Here is a 17,129-nt window from a genome sequence, read left to right as displayed (position 1 = left end):
TCATCCAACATTGAGATCAAGTACGCATAATTCGCATAATTTTACTATGGCTGATCTGTACATTTAAATGTTATTATGCCATAGTAAAACAGACGTCACTGATAGTGGTTAAATTACCTTAAAACAGGGTATTATTTAATTCTAGACTTATTATTAAATATAGACTCAGATGTTTGACTTTTTCAACAGACTATAACTGGTATTTCTTATATAATTATAGTGGTAATTTTGAAAGAGGAGTCCCTCTATTGATACTTACTAGCTGACAATAATGCTGGGATTTATAAGCTTTCCTATAGTCTATAGCGTTTAGATTAATTCAAAACACAAAGCAACTGCTTATTGTCCGCCGTTCTTTCCCGTTTATACGCATTGTTATAAGGAAATCGAGTTGTCACTTACCCATCTTTCCCGAGCTCTCTTATATGGTAGATAACTCCTTTGGTCTTGATCTGCAAAGAGTGTATAAGTAATGGGACATCCTCCATTGCATGTTGTTAAACGTACTGGAACGACTACGTTTGATATTCCTAGAACACTTACCTGTACTTACGAGTAAGGCTAACTGAGACCTTCCGGCAGTAATTGGCCTGCAAAAATCCGGGTTTTTTTTTTTACTGACTGCTGCCTTCATTGAATATGTACTTGGAAATTTTATTTTGAATATTTTATTGTCAACGCAGTTTTACGACGGACGCCGGACAATGATGTGGTTTAACTCTGGTGAGCTAAAAATGCAGCAGCAACAAAAGGGAAAGCAACTGAAAAACTAAAGAGCTTTGTCTGATGCAAACATATGCATGAAGTAAATAGCAAAATGATAAGTTGCATAGCTATCAACTTCTATTAAGCAAAGACTAGGATTATGCAAAGAAAACAAAAAAGAAAACGTGCAGCGGCAAAACAAAAGGGAAAGAACTGAAACATAAAAAACAGTATAAACAAGCAAAATGATGTTAATCTGGCTTTGAGCGACCTGTGGAGTTTCCACATTTTTTCTATTTTGAATGCTAGATCAGTTTCCTCTTAATAGTTTGAAGATTTACTATGATTGGCTGAATCATGACTGGGTTATTTTTGAAAGACCGATATTTGTCACCTTGGTATGGGTTACCTTTACTCTTGCGGACAGCAGTAGCAGACGCACAATATATGTAGTAAATCTTTCCTGTTGTTCAAAGACGTTGGCTTACAATTAACAATCTATCCCGCACTGAATACTTCCGGGTTGAGAATTTTTTGCATTTTTGTTGATTTTTTATAAAATTTTGACCAAATTCGGTTTAAACATGGCCGCAACAGATGTTCAAAGGGTGAGGATTTTTCTTCAATTTGTAGAGCAATTCTTTACTTTTGAATTAAAGCTCTTTTTTTGCCTAAAATTATTGTGACCCAACCCTTCAAACATTTAATTTTTTATTGCTGTCCCAAGATTTTGTGCTTACTCCCTAGACAAATGTCATTTAGCTCGTAACTTATTGATATATTTATCTGTTGAATCAGATTTTAGAGGTGTTTATCTTTACCTTTAGGAAAGCCTGTTAGGAATTGTTTAACTCTAAGACCTTTTTCCAGATAGGAAGTGTTAAAGATATAGATAACACATAACATCTGGAGAAAGGACATCCGTGCTGTAGACAACCCCTAACAGGATTGTCTAGGAGTACAGATCCATACCTCTAGAATCAGATTCTAGAGGTATAGATCCGTACCCCTATACACTTCCTTCCATATATTGTGGATTATTTACATGTTAAAGGTTTAGGAGTATATCATCAAAACACAGAAATATTTGATAAACAAGATTTTCACCAACAATCTACCTGTCCATTGCATGGCCCGTACAACTAGATACTTAAGATATTCTTTAAAAATGTCCTCATTTGAAAATGAATGTATTTGGCAACAAATAAAAATAAAGAATTGCTGAAAACCACATTCCACCTAGTTATGTGAAATTTCAGCCCAGAGACATTATTGCAAATTTTTTATACATCAAAACAAAGATTTGTAACGGTGCTTTGAAAATGGTGAGTTTTTAAAGGCATCAAACTGTCAGAAATTGTTGCCCCTTATCAGGCTTTATACAGTACTTTTCCAGAATTCAATTATGTATTATATATCAGTAAATTGACAATTGTTTTATAGAGTAAATACATGTATTATATGCTGTTCAGTTTTCATATAAAACAACTCTTTCTTTCTACGATTGGGTGTTGTTTGAATTTTTTCTCAATACATGAGGCTAATTGTTATTTTTGTTTCAATAATATCAATCAATATTCACTCTGGTATCTGGTTTTCAGATACCAGCGTTCACTTGATTGTTTGCATTTTCTTTCGAAACGCAAATAACCAAGGAACTTTTCTCAGTTATTCTGAGAACTTTTTGTGTTTTAAATCTACATGTATCCAATACTCAGACTAATTCAACTTTGTTTGGTTTGTATCATGAATGAAGTTTAGTTCAGTGACTTTATTTTTATTTGTTAACTTGGATTTTATGCATGTATAGGTCCCATCAAATGCTGGAGATTTAGTTCGCTCAGTATTGCAGGTAAGCTGGCAGTAACCTGGTGATGCCATGAAAAAAATAATCAGAATAACTTTTTAAAAAATGGAACCATGTACAATAGAAATTTCAGGAGCTCCATCAGCAGTAATTAACATTTTATATATATTGTTATAACAACAGAGTCAGACAAAATGCCTAAAAGTGCTTTTTAGTTTTAGCTTTCTGCTTTTTTATTACCATGTAGAAAGCATAGTATGCATTAAACATGTACATTCTTTGAAACAAATTAAGCATCTTAAAAATGTTAAACATGAAAAAGGTTACTGAAAGTAGTGATTGTGGGAATTTCTTTAAAATTAATGTATTAAAACATTTACATAGCTAGATGATTCAGTCAGGAAACATTTTTTTCTCCAGATTAAACTGATAATTTCTCTCTACTGTGACTTTTGATTTTTCATTTTGCACAAGATTAGTTTCATGGTTTTCACTGGACTTCATTAGTGGTGTACCTTATTCAACTTCTTTGTAAGCATTCTACTGAGAATCTTTCTGTTTTATAATAAATCCATAAGTCTGAATATTTCACTTTTCTGGTCAAATTGTATCTTTAAGTATGTTTAAGTTTTATAGATAGGCTTTCACAGGACCCGATAGAGTTTTAACACAGACAGCATTTCTTTAAAGAATGAAGTCAGCTTGGGATTATTATAAAATATTAACATGTTTTGACATTCGATTTCCATTGTTTACTTCGTTATTATTAGAACTATTTCAGATAAATCATTATCGCCATTAGGTTTTTCTGGTTTAGATAATTTGGAATTCAGAAATTACGAAATTATAAGATTTTCAGTATTCCGATGTAAAGGAAGTTATTCTGCCACTGTTTCACTGTATCATCTAGCAAGACTAGCACACTGTACTGACTATATACTGTTTCTGTGTTATGTTATTGCACTATTTCAGTTTTCAGTTGGATAGAACTGCTTACACAGCTGTATTTCGTGCACAAGTCTGTATCAAGTCTTTAACAACTCTGCAAATGAAAGAATTCTGTTTATTTTCATTATTATAAATAGCATATTCGCTAGAAAGTCAAAGTATATACCGGTACTCTAGACATCTTCTTTATATTTGCATAAGGTAGTGGTCTGTGGACCAGGAATGACATTGGTAATTTTGCTTGCGCTTAAGTTGCCCTGTATACATTTCTGTCATTCTCTGGCTATTAATGATTAATGCTGCTCATACTAGCACATGTATTTCTGTAACGGCGCCGATTACGATTACCTCTTATGTCTGAATAGCAGAAAAAGTTTAATCTTGTATGGCCGGTCCATAATTAGCTGGAAATTCCTGGTTGTCATTGCAAGACCGCTACCTTAAAGCAACAGAAATAGATATGTTTAGATACGATGTACAGTAATTACTAGCTGATTTGAATCTAATACAATGGGTTATTGGAAAGAAAAGGTAGAAGAGGTAATGGATTTCAAGTAGATACTTCTCTCAAGTTTGGCTTTGCAGAGGCAGTCCAATTTCTGTCTTTCAGGAAATCGGGGCTACTGTTTCATGTATATAAATATATCTGTGCTGTAAACAGAACATTACAACTTCACCTTTGGCTAACTAAAATTTGTTATTGGGGCTAAAAGAGCACTTAGTTCACATACTTTACTCCCAGAAAATTATTTTATTTTCACCATTAACTTGCCTCAGATATGATTTATTAATATTTTATAAATGTTTACATGCTGACTACTGTTAGATAATTTTAGTCTAATTCAGTGCAGTCGGGTTTATATGGCAATTGTTCCAAGCTTTGATAAAAAGTTTTATTTTTGTTATGCAAATGAAATAAACTTGTGCATACCTGTGAATTAGTATTTTGTTAAATTTAGATGCTATTTTGGCTTTGAACACTTAATTTTATGCTAGTTTTAGTAGAAGCTTTATAGGTTAATAGTCATCAAATTTTTATTACATATACACATTATTCTCAAGGTTATTGTTTCATGAATTTGCAAATTGATTGATTTTTCTATTTCAATCAGGCTCCTGCCCCAGCTAGCCGAGGCCAGCAGGCCAATGGACCAAGGAATCTCAATCTAACAGGACATGTTGGTTTCGACAGTTTACCTGATCAGCTTGTAAACAAGTCTGTTGCTCAGGGGTTCTGTTTTAATATCCTGTGTCTTGGTAAGTGTTTTTAAAAATATCACCATTGAATGTCAATATGCATAGGATTTATAAACTTAGGCATTTGGTCCCAAGTTTTGACATAATCATAAAGAGATCAGTGTCTGTGCAAAATTTGGAGATTTAAAGTTGGTATTGAAATAATTACCGTATAAATAATTCCAAAGTGATGCATGTAACTAAGACTGAAATATATGATGCTACAAAAGTTTTGTAGACAATGTAGACATGTAATACTACTAGTTGTTAATTATATATGATGGATTTTACAAACATGCATGAAATTGGACTGTTGATTTGTATATTAGGTGAGACTGGTATTGGCAAGTCAACATTGATGGATACACTGTTCAACACTCACTTTGATTCTACACCGTCCACTCATGACTTGCCAGGTGTGAAACTCAAGGCTAATACTTATGGTAAGTAATTTACTTAGCATCTGTTTATGTTGCTAGGAATATATTGTATTTTCCATGTAAAAGAGATGGATTCCTTCTTAGCTTGTCTGAATTTTGAAAAAAAAATCTACAACTAGTACGAGGTATTGTCGTCACTTGATGGTCAGCATTTGTTAAAATTTTTGTTTATGTCCACCTTTTCTCAAAAACTATAAGAGCTACAGCTTTGAAACTTTGCACACTTGTTTATCACCATTAGATAATTACAAAATGTATGTAGGCCAAGAACCATAACTCTAAAACCTGCATTTTGATAGAATTATGGCCCTTTTTATGCCCCTGAAGGGAGGCATATTAGTTTTCAATTCGCCACAATGTTAACTTTTTGCATGAAGGCACTTTACTCGCGAACCACTGCGCCCAGGACCTTCAGACTTCACATGCTGATAGTACTTATTGAGTACATGACCCCTACTGTCTTTGGGGTCACCAGGTCAAAGGTCAAGGTCACCAAGTCAAAGGTCAAGGTGCTGCGGGGGCATTTGTCACCATTAGTGGCAGCTCTTGTTGTACATAGAAATTCTGAACTGTAACTCATTTCTTACATACTGTCCAGCACTTGCAGAAGTGCGATGATACCCATAGGCAGTGCCCTTGTTTAAGATTGTTGTCTTGGAAAAAGCACTGATGCAGATGGCATAGGTAGAAGTAACACTGGTACTGGCAACACCAGTACTGATAGCAGTGGTTCTATATAGCACTTTAACATTGGTACTGGGCCAGTATAAACTTTTAATTTCAAAATTTAGATTTAAATTAAATGTTCTTCTTTTCATTGTTAATGTTACACAGAGAGTAATAAAACTGCACAAGTACTCATTTTGCTGCAACAAACAACATATTTTTTGCAACTTTAATATTTGCCATTTTTTGAAGTCCAAGTTTCAGACTTTTAAATGTTGAAGGATACATTTCCTTGTGACACTGGTGCTGGTAAAATTGGTACATTTGTACAGGCAGCAGTAGTAATTTTCAGAAATATTTATATATTTTTATGTTAGACTGACAGTTATATTTAAAAATTAACTGATCACTTTGTGGAGAACTAGTTTAAAAAATCTTCGAAAACAAACAAGTTTATCTTACTTGTAAATTTTGAAGTCCACAAATGTCTGTCCCCAAGAAAAATGAGAGAAAAAAAAAATGCCAATGAAATTAAATGGATTTGGTAAGAAGTGCTGGTACTAATGAATGCATATTCTCCTGTCAGAGTGTCTTTCAGCATTTAGTGAAAACATTGTTAGCTCACCTGAGCCAAAGTCTCAGGGTGAGCTATTGTGATCGTCCGGTCCGGCGTCCGTTGTGCGTCCGTTAACTTTTACTTTAAACAACATCTCATAAACTGCTAGGCCAATTTCATCCAAACTTCACAGGAATGTTCCTTGGGTGAAGCTCTACAAAAATTGTTCAAAGAATTGAATTCCACGCAGAACTCCGGTTGCCATGGCAACCGAAAAGAAAAACTTTGAAAATCTTCTTCTCAAAAACCAGAAGCTCTAGAGTTAGATATTTGGTGTGAAGCATTCCCTTGTGGACCTCTACCAAGTTTGTTCAAATCATGACCAGGGGTCATGATAATTATGATTTTACATAGGAAAATCTTAAAAAATCTTCTTCTCAAAAACCAGAAGCCCGTGAGCTTAGATATTTGACATGTAGCATTGCCTAGTGGACCTCTACTAAAATTATTCAAATCTTGACCCCGGGGTCAAAATTGACCCTGCCCCAGCGGTCACTTGATTTTACATAGATTTCTATAGGAAAATCTTCAAAAAAATTTAAAAAATAAACCAGAAGGCCTAGAGCTTAGATATTTGACGTGTAGCATTGCCTAGTGGACCTCTACAAAATTTGTCCAAATCATGACCCCGGGGTCAAAATTGACCCCGCCCAAGGGGTCACTTGATTTTACATAGGTAAATCTTCAAAAAATTTCTAAAAATAAACCAAAAGGCCTAGAGCTTAGATATATGACATGTAGCATTGCCTAGTAGACTTCTACAAAAAAAATTCAAGTCATGACCCCTGGGGTCAAATTGACCCAGCCCCATAGGGTTACTTGATTGTACATAGAAAAATCTTCAAAATTTTCTAAAAATAAACCAGAAGGTCTAGAGCTTAGATATTTGACATGAAGCATTGCCTAGTGGACCTCGACAAAATTTGTTCAAATCTTGGCCCCACCAGGATCAAATTGACCCAGCCCCAGGGGTTACCTGATTGTACATAGGGAAATCTTCATAAATTTGCCAAAAATAAACCAGAAGGCCTAGATCTTAGATATTTGATATGTAACATTGTCAAGTAGACTTCTACAAACTTTGTTCGAATCATGACCGCCAGGGTAAAATTGGCCCCAACCCAGGGGTTACTTGATTGTACATCGGAAAATCTTGCAAAAAAATTCTAAAAATCATCAGTTCGACATTTGAAAGATGTAGCTCATGTTACTCAGGTGAGCAATCCAGGGTCATCATGACCCTCTTGTTTTTTCTTTCAGAGCTGCAAGAGAGCAATGTAAGACTGAAGTTGAGAATTGTTGACAGTGTTGGTTTTGGAGATCAAATCAATAAGGAAGACAGGTATTTGTTTATACTATTGTAGCAGACAGAGAAATAGTGCTTGTCTGAGTATCGGTGACTCGAGCACAAGGGCTGATTAAGAGTTATTCTTGTGGTCCCTGGAGGGGCCTCTGTGGACAAGTGGTTACGGTCGCTGGCTTCAAATGACTTGCCCCTCATCGATGTGGGTTCGAGTTTCACTTGGGGCGTTGAATTCTTCATGTGAGGAAGCCATCCAGCTGGCTTACGGAAGGTCGGTTGTTTCACCCAGGTGACCGCTCGTGATGAAATAATGCATGGAGGTGCACCTAGGGTCTTCCTCCAAATCGCCATATGACCTATAATTGTGTCGGTGCGACAGTAACCCAACCAAATAAATAAATTGTGGTCCCTGGCCGTTTGTTTTCTCAAGCATTTCCCTCATGCCCTTGCAATGTCTAGTATCAGATCGGTGTTCTACTGTATTTCTACATGTAAATGCTTGTTCTAAAAGTGGATTTGATTACTGGTAATGCAAAAGTTTGACCTAGACATTTTCATTATTCTCTAAGAGATGCATTATTTGTAATATTTATGTTCCTTTCGGCACCTTTAAGGCTTTTTCCTGTTGGAATAACATCTGATTAGTGGGTGATTTAGTAGAAGAACCGTCCAGAAAGCTGAAAGCTGGATGGCTTCCTCTTTTGAAAGTAGGCTCCTGTGGCTGAATGGTTAAGGTCACTTAGTTACCTAGAATTATTCGCCCCTCACCGCTGTGGGTTCAAAACCTTCCTTAGGGTGTAAAATTCTTTCATGTTAGATACCCAGCTGGCTTATGGGAAGGTCTTTAGTTTTACTTAGCTGACAAACTGTGCCTGAAATGATGCTCATAAGTACACCTAGCATCTTCCTCCACCATTAAAAGCTAGAAAGTAACCATATGACCTTACTTGCGTAAATATGACTTTAAACCTAACAAAACGGACAGTTATTTTTGCAACATTCAATTTAATCAAAAATGGGTTTTAAATAAGTAAGATTTCCAGTATTTATGAATCTGATTTGTATATTGTTTATATACTGATGCTTTTAGTATGCTTTATTTCTTTGCAGCTGGAAGTCTATTGTAGATTACATAGACAGTCAGTTTGAAGCGTTTCTTTCGGAGGAGCTGAAGATTAAAAGATCCCTGTTCAACTATCACGACAGCAGGATCCATGCTTGTCTGTATTTCATTGCACCAACTGGGCACTCGTATGTATACTGCGAAATCTTTAATATTTGTGAGGCACTAATTTTTGTGGATTTCATAGTTTAGTGATACCACAACATTAAAACCCAACAAACAAGTAAAATTTCCCTTCATTTTATTCACAAATTTATATACCCTTGAAATAGCCGTTTTTTGCCAAAACCATTACATTTAGTGCCCACAATATTAAATAATTTTTTACTGATATTATAGTTCAGTTTTCCTGATGACACCAGGAGGTGCCTATGCCATTATTGGCAGCACTTTACTAATGACATGTTATTTAGTAAATGGGCCGAAAAGCAAAATGAGCATTGACTTCAAAAAATAATGCAACATGTTCACTTTGAAATTGAAAGTATTTATTTAAAAATCTGTTTTGCAAAAGAAAAATGGAATGCTGATTTATTTACACTTTTGTACTTCACACGTCATTCATTTACCATAAAAACCGGCATGCTTAGAAAGATTAGAAGTGTAGTACTGATCTTAAATTTTTGAGCACATTTCAGTATTTATCACCATCTTCGTTTCTTGTAAGGACATTGCCAAGTTACTGTCTGAAAAACTAGTCTTAGTATCATGGCTGTCTTTTGGCATTTGTTGTTAACCTAGTTTGTGAATTTCCAGAATATCTATTAAGGGATGACATTTAACTTGAATTTTGTGTGTAATTTTCCATAAGACTTGCTTATTTACTGAGATTGTGTTTGTTTTAGACTGAAAGCTCTGGATCTAGTCACAATGAAGAAACTGGACAGTAAGGTGAACATTATCCCTATCATTGCCAAGGCTGACACCATCACCAAGGCTGAACTACAGAAGTTTAAAGCGAAGGTAACCGTACATATATTAACCCTTGTCATGCTGAACACGACTGATTCTGCCTTTGCGACCAGTGCAGATCAAAATCAGCCTGCACATCCATGCAGTCTGATCATGACCTGCACCATTTGCCATATAGTCAGTATCCGTTTGGTATGCACCCCTTTTAACAATAATGGTGCTGTTCAGATTGAAAAATGGACAAATTCATTATAATAATATAGCAGGGTAAGGGTTAATCTTTAGATACCGAACTTTGGGATACTTTGGATGTGATTAATAAATGGCCAAATAGCCTGCTGTCCTGAAAGGCAAAAATTGAATGAACCAACATTAGACAAAATAAGATAGTTAATTGTAAAACTTATAAAATGGCAAATGTTACAAGTAAGAATCATTCATACTTACAGTTAGGCCTCTGCAGACAAATTATTATGGTTGTTGCCATTGAATCACTTGCCCCTTGCATTCTTGGGTTTGAAACCCTGTAAGAGAGGTAGAACCTTTCATGTGATGAAGCCATGATCCAGCTGGTTTACTGAAAGCTGATTATTCTGCATAGGTGCATGCAGTGAAATGATACCGAGAGAGGCAGTTGAGGTCTTCCTCCATGTATAGAAGTGGGAAAGTTGCAGTATGAACTGAACTGTGTTTTGACATAAAAAATTAAAATCCAACAAAAACAAACAAATTTATAGTGTATAGTATCTGTTTGGGTACTAACAATTAGTTTTATTGGAGTAAAAGATACATAACCTTCCTGAATTATTTAAAATGCTTGGTACCATTTTGCCCCAATGGGACACTATCATATATAGACAGTTATAACACTAACAGAAGAATCTACTATAAATTAAATTGATTTTTTGTAACTGAGACAGGCAGGTTGGCTACAAAGGTTCCGTTTGAAATAAAAATCATGTTGAAAATAGTGTTCAGATTCCATTGAAAAGTTGATCAACCAAGTTTTCAAAAGAAAACTGACCATGTATATAGTATTTGTCAGTGTGGATTATATATATATATTTCAGATCATGAGTGAGTTACAGTCAAATGGTGTACAGATTTACCATTTCCCGACCGATGATCAAACTGTAGCAGATACAAATAATGCCATGAATGTAAGTGTTAAACTTTAAATACTAATGATTACTGTGAAATCATTAATATTTATTGGGGGACAAGATTTCATGGATTTTGATGTTGGGTCACTCCACAAAATTAGGTCAAAACAAACAAAAAAGACTTCCATTAATTTCTTCATCTAAAATTTAAAATCAACAAAATCATGTACCTGTTTTGGCTGAAACCTCAAAATTTCATGCCCCATCCCCCTACAGCTGATATGGTTTCACAGTATATCAATGTGATTTTTGCACTTTGTCTGGTATCAAAAGATTACATAGGACTTCATCAACTACTGCCATTGGAGCTGGGTAGGATATACAATGTATTTGTAAAATTTATGAAAGAATGTGGAAAATTTGGCAAAATGGAAGTCATGAAGAACTTATTAGAAAATGACTATCTATGCAAATATTGGTATTTTTGTTGCTGTTTAATTTTGTGTGTGTATATGTATGATAATGTGATATTATTTTGCTGAAAATAGTGCTGCAGAGTTGTGAGACGTGAAGATATCAGAGTAACTATCATGTTAACTTTGAACACACAAGTTTCTTTATTACATGTAGCTTTTTGTGTCTGTGGCGTTTTTTGTTTGAAAGACATTTGATGGAATACAGTGAATTTTTAAAAAGGACACATGCAGCAGTTGTTTCTTTTATTTGATTCAGCATAGAGACAGATAGATTCTTTAAGATGACATAATTTTTTTTGGAAAGAAGAATGACAAACAACATCTTTATATGAGTCTTTTTCAATGTGTATATGTTTTTTTAGCTCACCTGTCACAAAGTGACAAGGTGAGCTTTTGTGATCGCGCGGTGTCGGTCGTCCGTGCGTCCGTCCGTAAACTTTTGCTTGTGACCACTCTAGAGGTCACATTTTTCATGGGATCTTTATGAAAGTTGGTCAGAATGTTCACCATGATGATATCTAGGTCAAGTTCGAAACTGGGTCACGTGCCGCCAAAAACTAGGTCAGTAGGTCTAAAAATAGAAAAACCTTGTGACCTCTCTAGAGGCCATAATTTTCAATGGATCTTCATGAAAATTGGTCAGAATGTTCACCTTGATGATATCTAGGTCAAGTTTGAAACTGGGTCATGTGCCTTCAAAAACTAGGTCAGTAGGTCTAAAAATAGAAAAACCTTGTAACATCTCTAGAGGCCATATATTTCAAAAGATCTTCATGAAAATTTATCAGAACGTTCATCTTGATGATATCTAGGTCAAGTTCGAAACTGGGTCATGTGCCGTCAAAAACTAGGTCAGTAGGTCAAATAATAGAAAAACCTTGTGACCTCTCTAAAGGCCATATTTTTCATGGGATCTGTATGAAAGTTGGTCTGAATGTTCATCTTGATGATATCTAGGTTAAGTTCGAAACTGGGTCACATGCGGTCAAAAACTAGGTCAGTAGATGTAAAAATAGAAAATCCTTGTGACCTTTGTAGAGGCCATATATTTCATGAAATCTTCATGAAAATTGATCAGAATGTTCACCTTGATGATATCTAAGTCAAGTTCGAAAGTGGGTCACGTGCCCTCTAAAACTAGGTCAGTAGGTCAAATAATAGAAAAACCTTGTGACCTCTCTAGAGGCCATATTTTCCATGGGATCTGTATGAAAGTTGGTCTGAATGTTCATCTTGATGATATCTAGGTCAAGTTCGAAAGTGGGTCAACTGCGATCAAAAACTAGGTCAGTAGGTCTTGAAATAGAAAAACCTTGTGACCTCTCTAGAGGCCATACCCTTGAATGGATCTTCATGAAAATTGGTCAGAATGTTCACCTTGATGATATCTAGGTCAAATTTGAAACTGGGTCACGTGCCTTAAAAAACTAGGTCAATAGGTCAAATAATAGAAAAAGCTTGTGACCTCTCTAGAGACCATATTTTTCAATGGATCTTCAAGAAAATTGGTCAGAATTTTTATCTTGATAATATCTAGGTCCTAGGTCAAGTTCAAAACTGGGTCACATGAGCTCAAAAACTAGGTCACTATGTCAAATAATAGAAAAAACGACGTCATACTCAAAACTGGATCATATGGGAAGAGGTGAGTGATTCAGGACCATTATGGTCCTCTTGTTTAATCAAATGTCTTATGTCAAGCTTATTGTTCTGTGTTGCATTGTGTGCTTTCATTTTAGCTGTGTTATTTTACTGTTTTTGTTTCGATGCACAAGATGCATTGTTGCATTAGTTACCTGCTTTGTTATTGGCTGATATAGCCTGTACAAGAAGTACATCTACTGCCAGGAATTATTATTTCACTAACAACAGTTATTGTTACACTTAACCCTTACCCTGCTGTATTTTTTAAATGAACTAGTCCGTCTTTCAATTTGGACAGTGCCACTAACTGTTAAAAGGGGTGCTTACCAAAATGATACTGACTGAATAGCAAACAGTGCAGATCATGATCAGACTGCACAGACATGCAGGCTGATCATGATCTACACTGGTCGCAAAGGCAGAATCAATTGTGTCCAGCATGATAAGTGTTAAACATGTTTTCTAACATTGTTGCATTGTTATTTGTAGCAAATATCACCTTTGTTAGACCGAAGAGTTGTCACCTTTGGGTTGCTATAGATTCAATAAACACAGTGTTCCACAGAATAGTTTTGAATTGATGTAATAATTAAGAAATAGTTGATGATTATTTTCCCTGGACATCACTCCCAGTACAAGAAAATTATTTGGTTCACTACCTGCGCATCTGCTTGATGAATTTAATTCTGTTACTGTATTAGAAACTGAAAAAAGAACATATTTCATCCAAGTAATTATTAAAGTCTATATACTGTATCATAGAATTAATAAGGCATTTCTTCTGTCAGTTTTGCTTCTTTTATGTATTTCTGTTGAGCTTAATATGTTATTGCAAAATACTGCTTAAAACTGCATTCTAAAAAGATTAAAAGCATGAATATTTGTGGCTAATACATGAGGACTCTACCATCTTTGATTCAGAGCAAGTTATGTCTTCTAAGGTCTATTTTCAGAGGCTAAACAAAGGGATATTGTTGTTTTTCAGGGACATTTACCATTTGCTGTGGTAGGCTCGAGCGATGAAGTAAAAATTGGAAACAAAATGGTGAAGGCCAGACAGTACCCATGGGGAACTGTACAAGGTAATTATCGTGCATGTGACTGTTCTAGTTATAGGTCTGTTTAGTGGTATTGACTTTATCAGCAGATGCTGTTCATGCATTGATAATATCTTTAAGAAAATCTGATGTGGTGCTGATAATATTTTGAGAAAATTGGGTGTCATGCTGATAGTATTTTAAAAAAGTCTGATGTTGGTAGGTCCCATTTTGACATGGTTCCCTTAACTTAAGCTCAATGTTGACACAGATTCCCTAAGGCCATATATTGACAAAGTTCTGGCAGGTTTGCCATCAATGTCTTTGTGTACAAAATATTGCTCAATTTTTAGTGACATGGCTGCATACATCGGAGAAAAAAAATTTGGCATTCTTGTCCAGTCTATATTTGATATATATTATTTTTCTTGGGAAATTTTTTTTGTAGTTTTAGATGAAACAGTAGTTTCATAAGGATTCATGGATTTCAGCTTTGCATATAAAATATAATGGAATTTTATTTGTTTCTTGAGATGGAATTTCATGGATTGATAAAAATTAGTACCACACATTGGTACAGTAATTAAATATTTTTTTCTGATATTTTCAGTTGAGAATGAGAATCATTGTGACTTCGTGAAGTTACGTGAGATGCTGATAAGGACCAACATGGAGGACCTAAGGGAGACAACTCATAGCAAACATTTCGAACTTTACAGACGTCATAAACTTGAACAGATGGGGTTCTCTGATGACCAGTCCAAGAGGTATATAGATAATTATTTGATTATTGTCCCAGCTTATTGTGAGTTTCTTTTAATTCTGTTGGCATAAACTTTGTGCTTTTAGTAAAAGTTGGCTACTTTGTGGGGACATTAATAGCTAGATTTCAAATTTTAAAGAGAAAAGATTTTTTTATCATTTGGTCTAATTTTGTGAACTGCAGTTATGGACTCCGCCAAAAAAAAAAAAGTCACATGTAAATATTAACAATATCAAAGTTTTATCCAGTGCTTGCTATAAAATCATTGTCAACTTTACATTGTAATTGTACAAATTTCAGTTTGTCCGAAACTTATGAGCAGAAACGTCAGGAGCATGTAGCAGAGCTGCAGAAGAAAGAGGAAGAAATGAGACAGACATTTGTTATCAAGGTGAAAGAAAAGGAAGCTGAGCTTAAGGAGGCAGAGAAAGAGGTAAAATCATTACAAAGTTCTTGGTTGTTACTCCCAAGCATAGATACATGGCTGTTACCAAGGGCATTAGATTTCTTATCCTGAAGTAGTAAGTTTGTTATCAAAATTAAAGGAAGGTTCACGATTCTGGTTGTTAGATAGCTGGCCTTGCAAGCTTTATAGGCCAAAAGGAAGTGACATGATCAGCATAAGTTATCTAAGTGAAAGGAAAAGTAAAAAACTTGAGGCTATAGTGATACTTAGGTTATGCCAGAAAGAAGTGGCCGAGTTGTAAGGTTGCTGTCATGGAATCACTTGCCACACACCACTGTGGTTTTGAAACTTTGCTTGGAGTGGAAGAATCCTTCATGTGAGGAAGACATCCAGGCGTCTTATGGAAGATTGGTGGTTCTACTCGGATGGTTTTTGCCCATTATGAAAGTTGCCATATGACCTGTAATTGTGTTGTTGTGATGTTAAACCAAACCAAACAAAAATGACATATCTACCTGGAAGAAGCATGGCCACACCAGGTCCTAGGCGAAAACTGAAATGCATTAAATGCAGTAGATTGGCTATACTTTTTATCACACCATGTATCATTTATAAATTCATGATTCAATTTGTAGCTGCATGCCAGTTTTGACAGTTTGAAGCGTCAGCATGCAGATCAAAAACAGAAGATTGAGAACAGCAAGAAGAGTTTAGAGGACCAGATGAACTTGTTCAATCAACGAAAGGCCCAGTATCAGGCACAGCAGTCCACCCTCGGCAAGAAGAAAAAATAATCAAGGACATTAAACTAGAAATTTCGAAGATATTTTAACAAAAAATGTGCATTATTTTAAAGAAAAGACCAACTGATTTTGACCAATTTCTATTATTTTTTTTTGTAAGTGTTGCATGTTTTGGGATTTTTTTTTGTGTGCCCAGAAAATATTTTGATTTTTAATGTGAGCTTTTGTTTAAGTTGAAAAACCCGAACTGTGAATAATTCAAATGCATTAAAAATGCATGGACAAATAGTGCTGAGATTTTAGTTCTGTTATTGATAGAAACTATTATTTAAACAGGCCAAAAGTCATTGGTTGAATCAAAATTATAAAAATGTATATGTAGTGCTTTTGTAGATATTATATAGTTGGCATTTTGGTTTTTAAACAAATTTATGTGCAATAACATTAAAACAGTCAGATCATATTTCAGGTCTTATCTTTCTTCCATTGATTCACTTCTCCACATTATTACACTCAATAAATTATTCGATTTACTTCTTGTCATTTGAAAAATGAAGACAGTTTGAATTTCTGAAACCTGATGTGAAAGTACGCAAGGTAGAGCTAAGTATGTTTAAATTAAAATGTTAACAAAGTCACATCAGCTTAGAATCTGTTGAAATTGTCAAAAAGCTGAATTTCAGTTTGGTTCTTGCATAGTTAGATAACATAAGTCAGTAAGTCTTCATCAGTTTACTTGCAATACTGTAAAAATCATTTAATTTTTTTATATAGAATTTCATGCTTTTGTTAAAAAAAAAGATTATTACCAGAGTAAAAGTATGGATTTTGTAGATTGATGCTGCCTGGAAATTTAGAGACCAATGAATGTTAAGGATTCACACAGTCGTACATCTGTGTTCGAATAAAATGAAATAGCTGATATTTTACTTAATAATACATAATAAAATTGTAAAAATAGACAATCTTTTTACATTAATGTATGTTTTGTTTGTATTTTTTTGTTCGAAAATTTGTGTTGAACTTCTGCATTACATAATAGACATTTGGTATATCATGACTCAACCAGGCAGTGTTGTCTGGTAACTTTACATACTTCCATTAAGCTACAGCCTAAGATAAGGTGCATTCTTTGGATTGTAAGAGGTTTGGATCAGAGTTTTAAACCATTTCAATTTCAGTTACATAAAATAATTGACTG

At 34.8% G+C, this 17,129-nt stretch overlaps 1 protein-coding gene across 3 annotated transcripts; it reads left to right on the top strand.

The window, feature by feature from the left end:
* Window positions 1–1,196: 1,196 nt before the first annotated feature.
* On the top strand, window positions 1,197–16,391 carry LOC123557857 (septin-11-like). 3 transcript variants are annotated; one of them, XM_045349593.2, is made up of 13 exons: window positions 1,197–1,313; window positions 2,516–2,557; window positions 4,573–4,717; window positions 5,026–5,139; window positions 7,679–7,760; window positions 8,832–8,972; window positions 9,690–9,807; window positions 10,827–10,916; window positions 11,408–11,440; window positions 13,965–14,061; window positions 14,627–14,783; window positions 15,080–15,212; window positions 15,821–16,391. In XM_045349593.2, exons 1-13 carry the CDS (start codon window positions 1,290–1,292, stop codon window positions 15,977–15,979), a joined length of 1,335 nt encoding a protein of 444 aa, XP_045205528.1. In that variant the 5' UTR covers window positions 1,197–1,289; the 3' UTR covers window positions 15,980–16,391. The 3 variants fall into 3 exon arrangements, with proteins under 3 accessions (XP_045205528.1, XP_045205531.1, XP_045205529.1); XM_045349596.2 differs by lacking the exon at window positions 2,516–2,557; XM_045349594.2 differs by lacking the exon at window positions 11,408–11,440.
* The last annotated feature ends 738 nt before the right edge of the window (window positions 16,392–17,129 follow it).

Source organism: Mercenaria mercenaria, chromosome 5 (genome assembly GCF_021730395.1).
Source record: "Mercenaria mercenaria strain notata chromosome 5, MADL_Memer_1, whole genome shotgun sequence".
In the NCBI taxonomy this organism is placed as follows: domain Eukaryota; kingdom Metazoa; phylum Mollusca; class Bivalvia; order Venerida; family Veneridae; genus Mercenaria; species Mercenaria mercenaria.
The sequence above is the reverse complement of the archived record's forward strand: the minus strand, read 5'-3'. Positions and strand labels throughout refer to the sequence as shown.

Bases quoted from the DNA above. Each gene is read 5' to 3' on its own strand.
- LOC123557857 (XM_045349593.2), top strand. From the start codon at position 1,290: ATGGCCGCAACAGATGTTCAAAGG. The intron at 8,973-9,689 runs GTATGTATACTG...TGTTTGTTTTAG, and splicing joins ATTGCACCAACTGGGCACTC to ACTGAAAGCTCTGGATCTAG. The intron at 14,784-15,079 runs GTATATAGATAA...TACAAATTTCAG, and splicing joins TCTGATGACCAGTCCAAGAG to TTTGTCCGAAACTTATGAGC.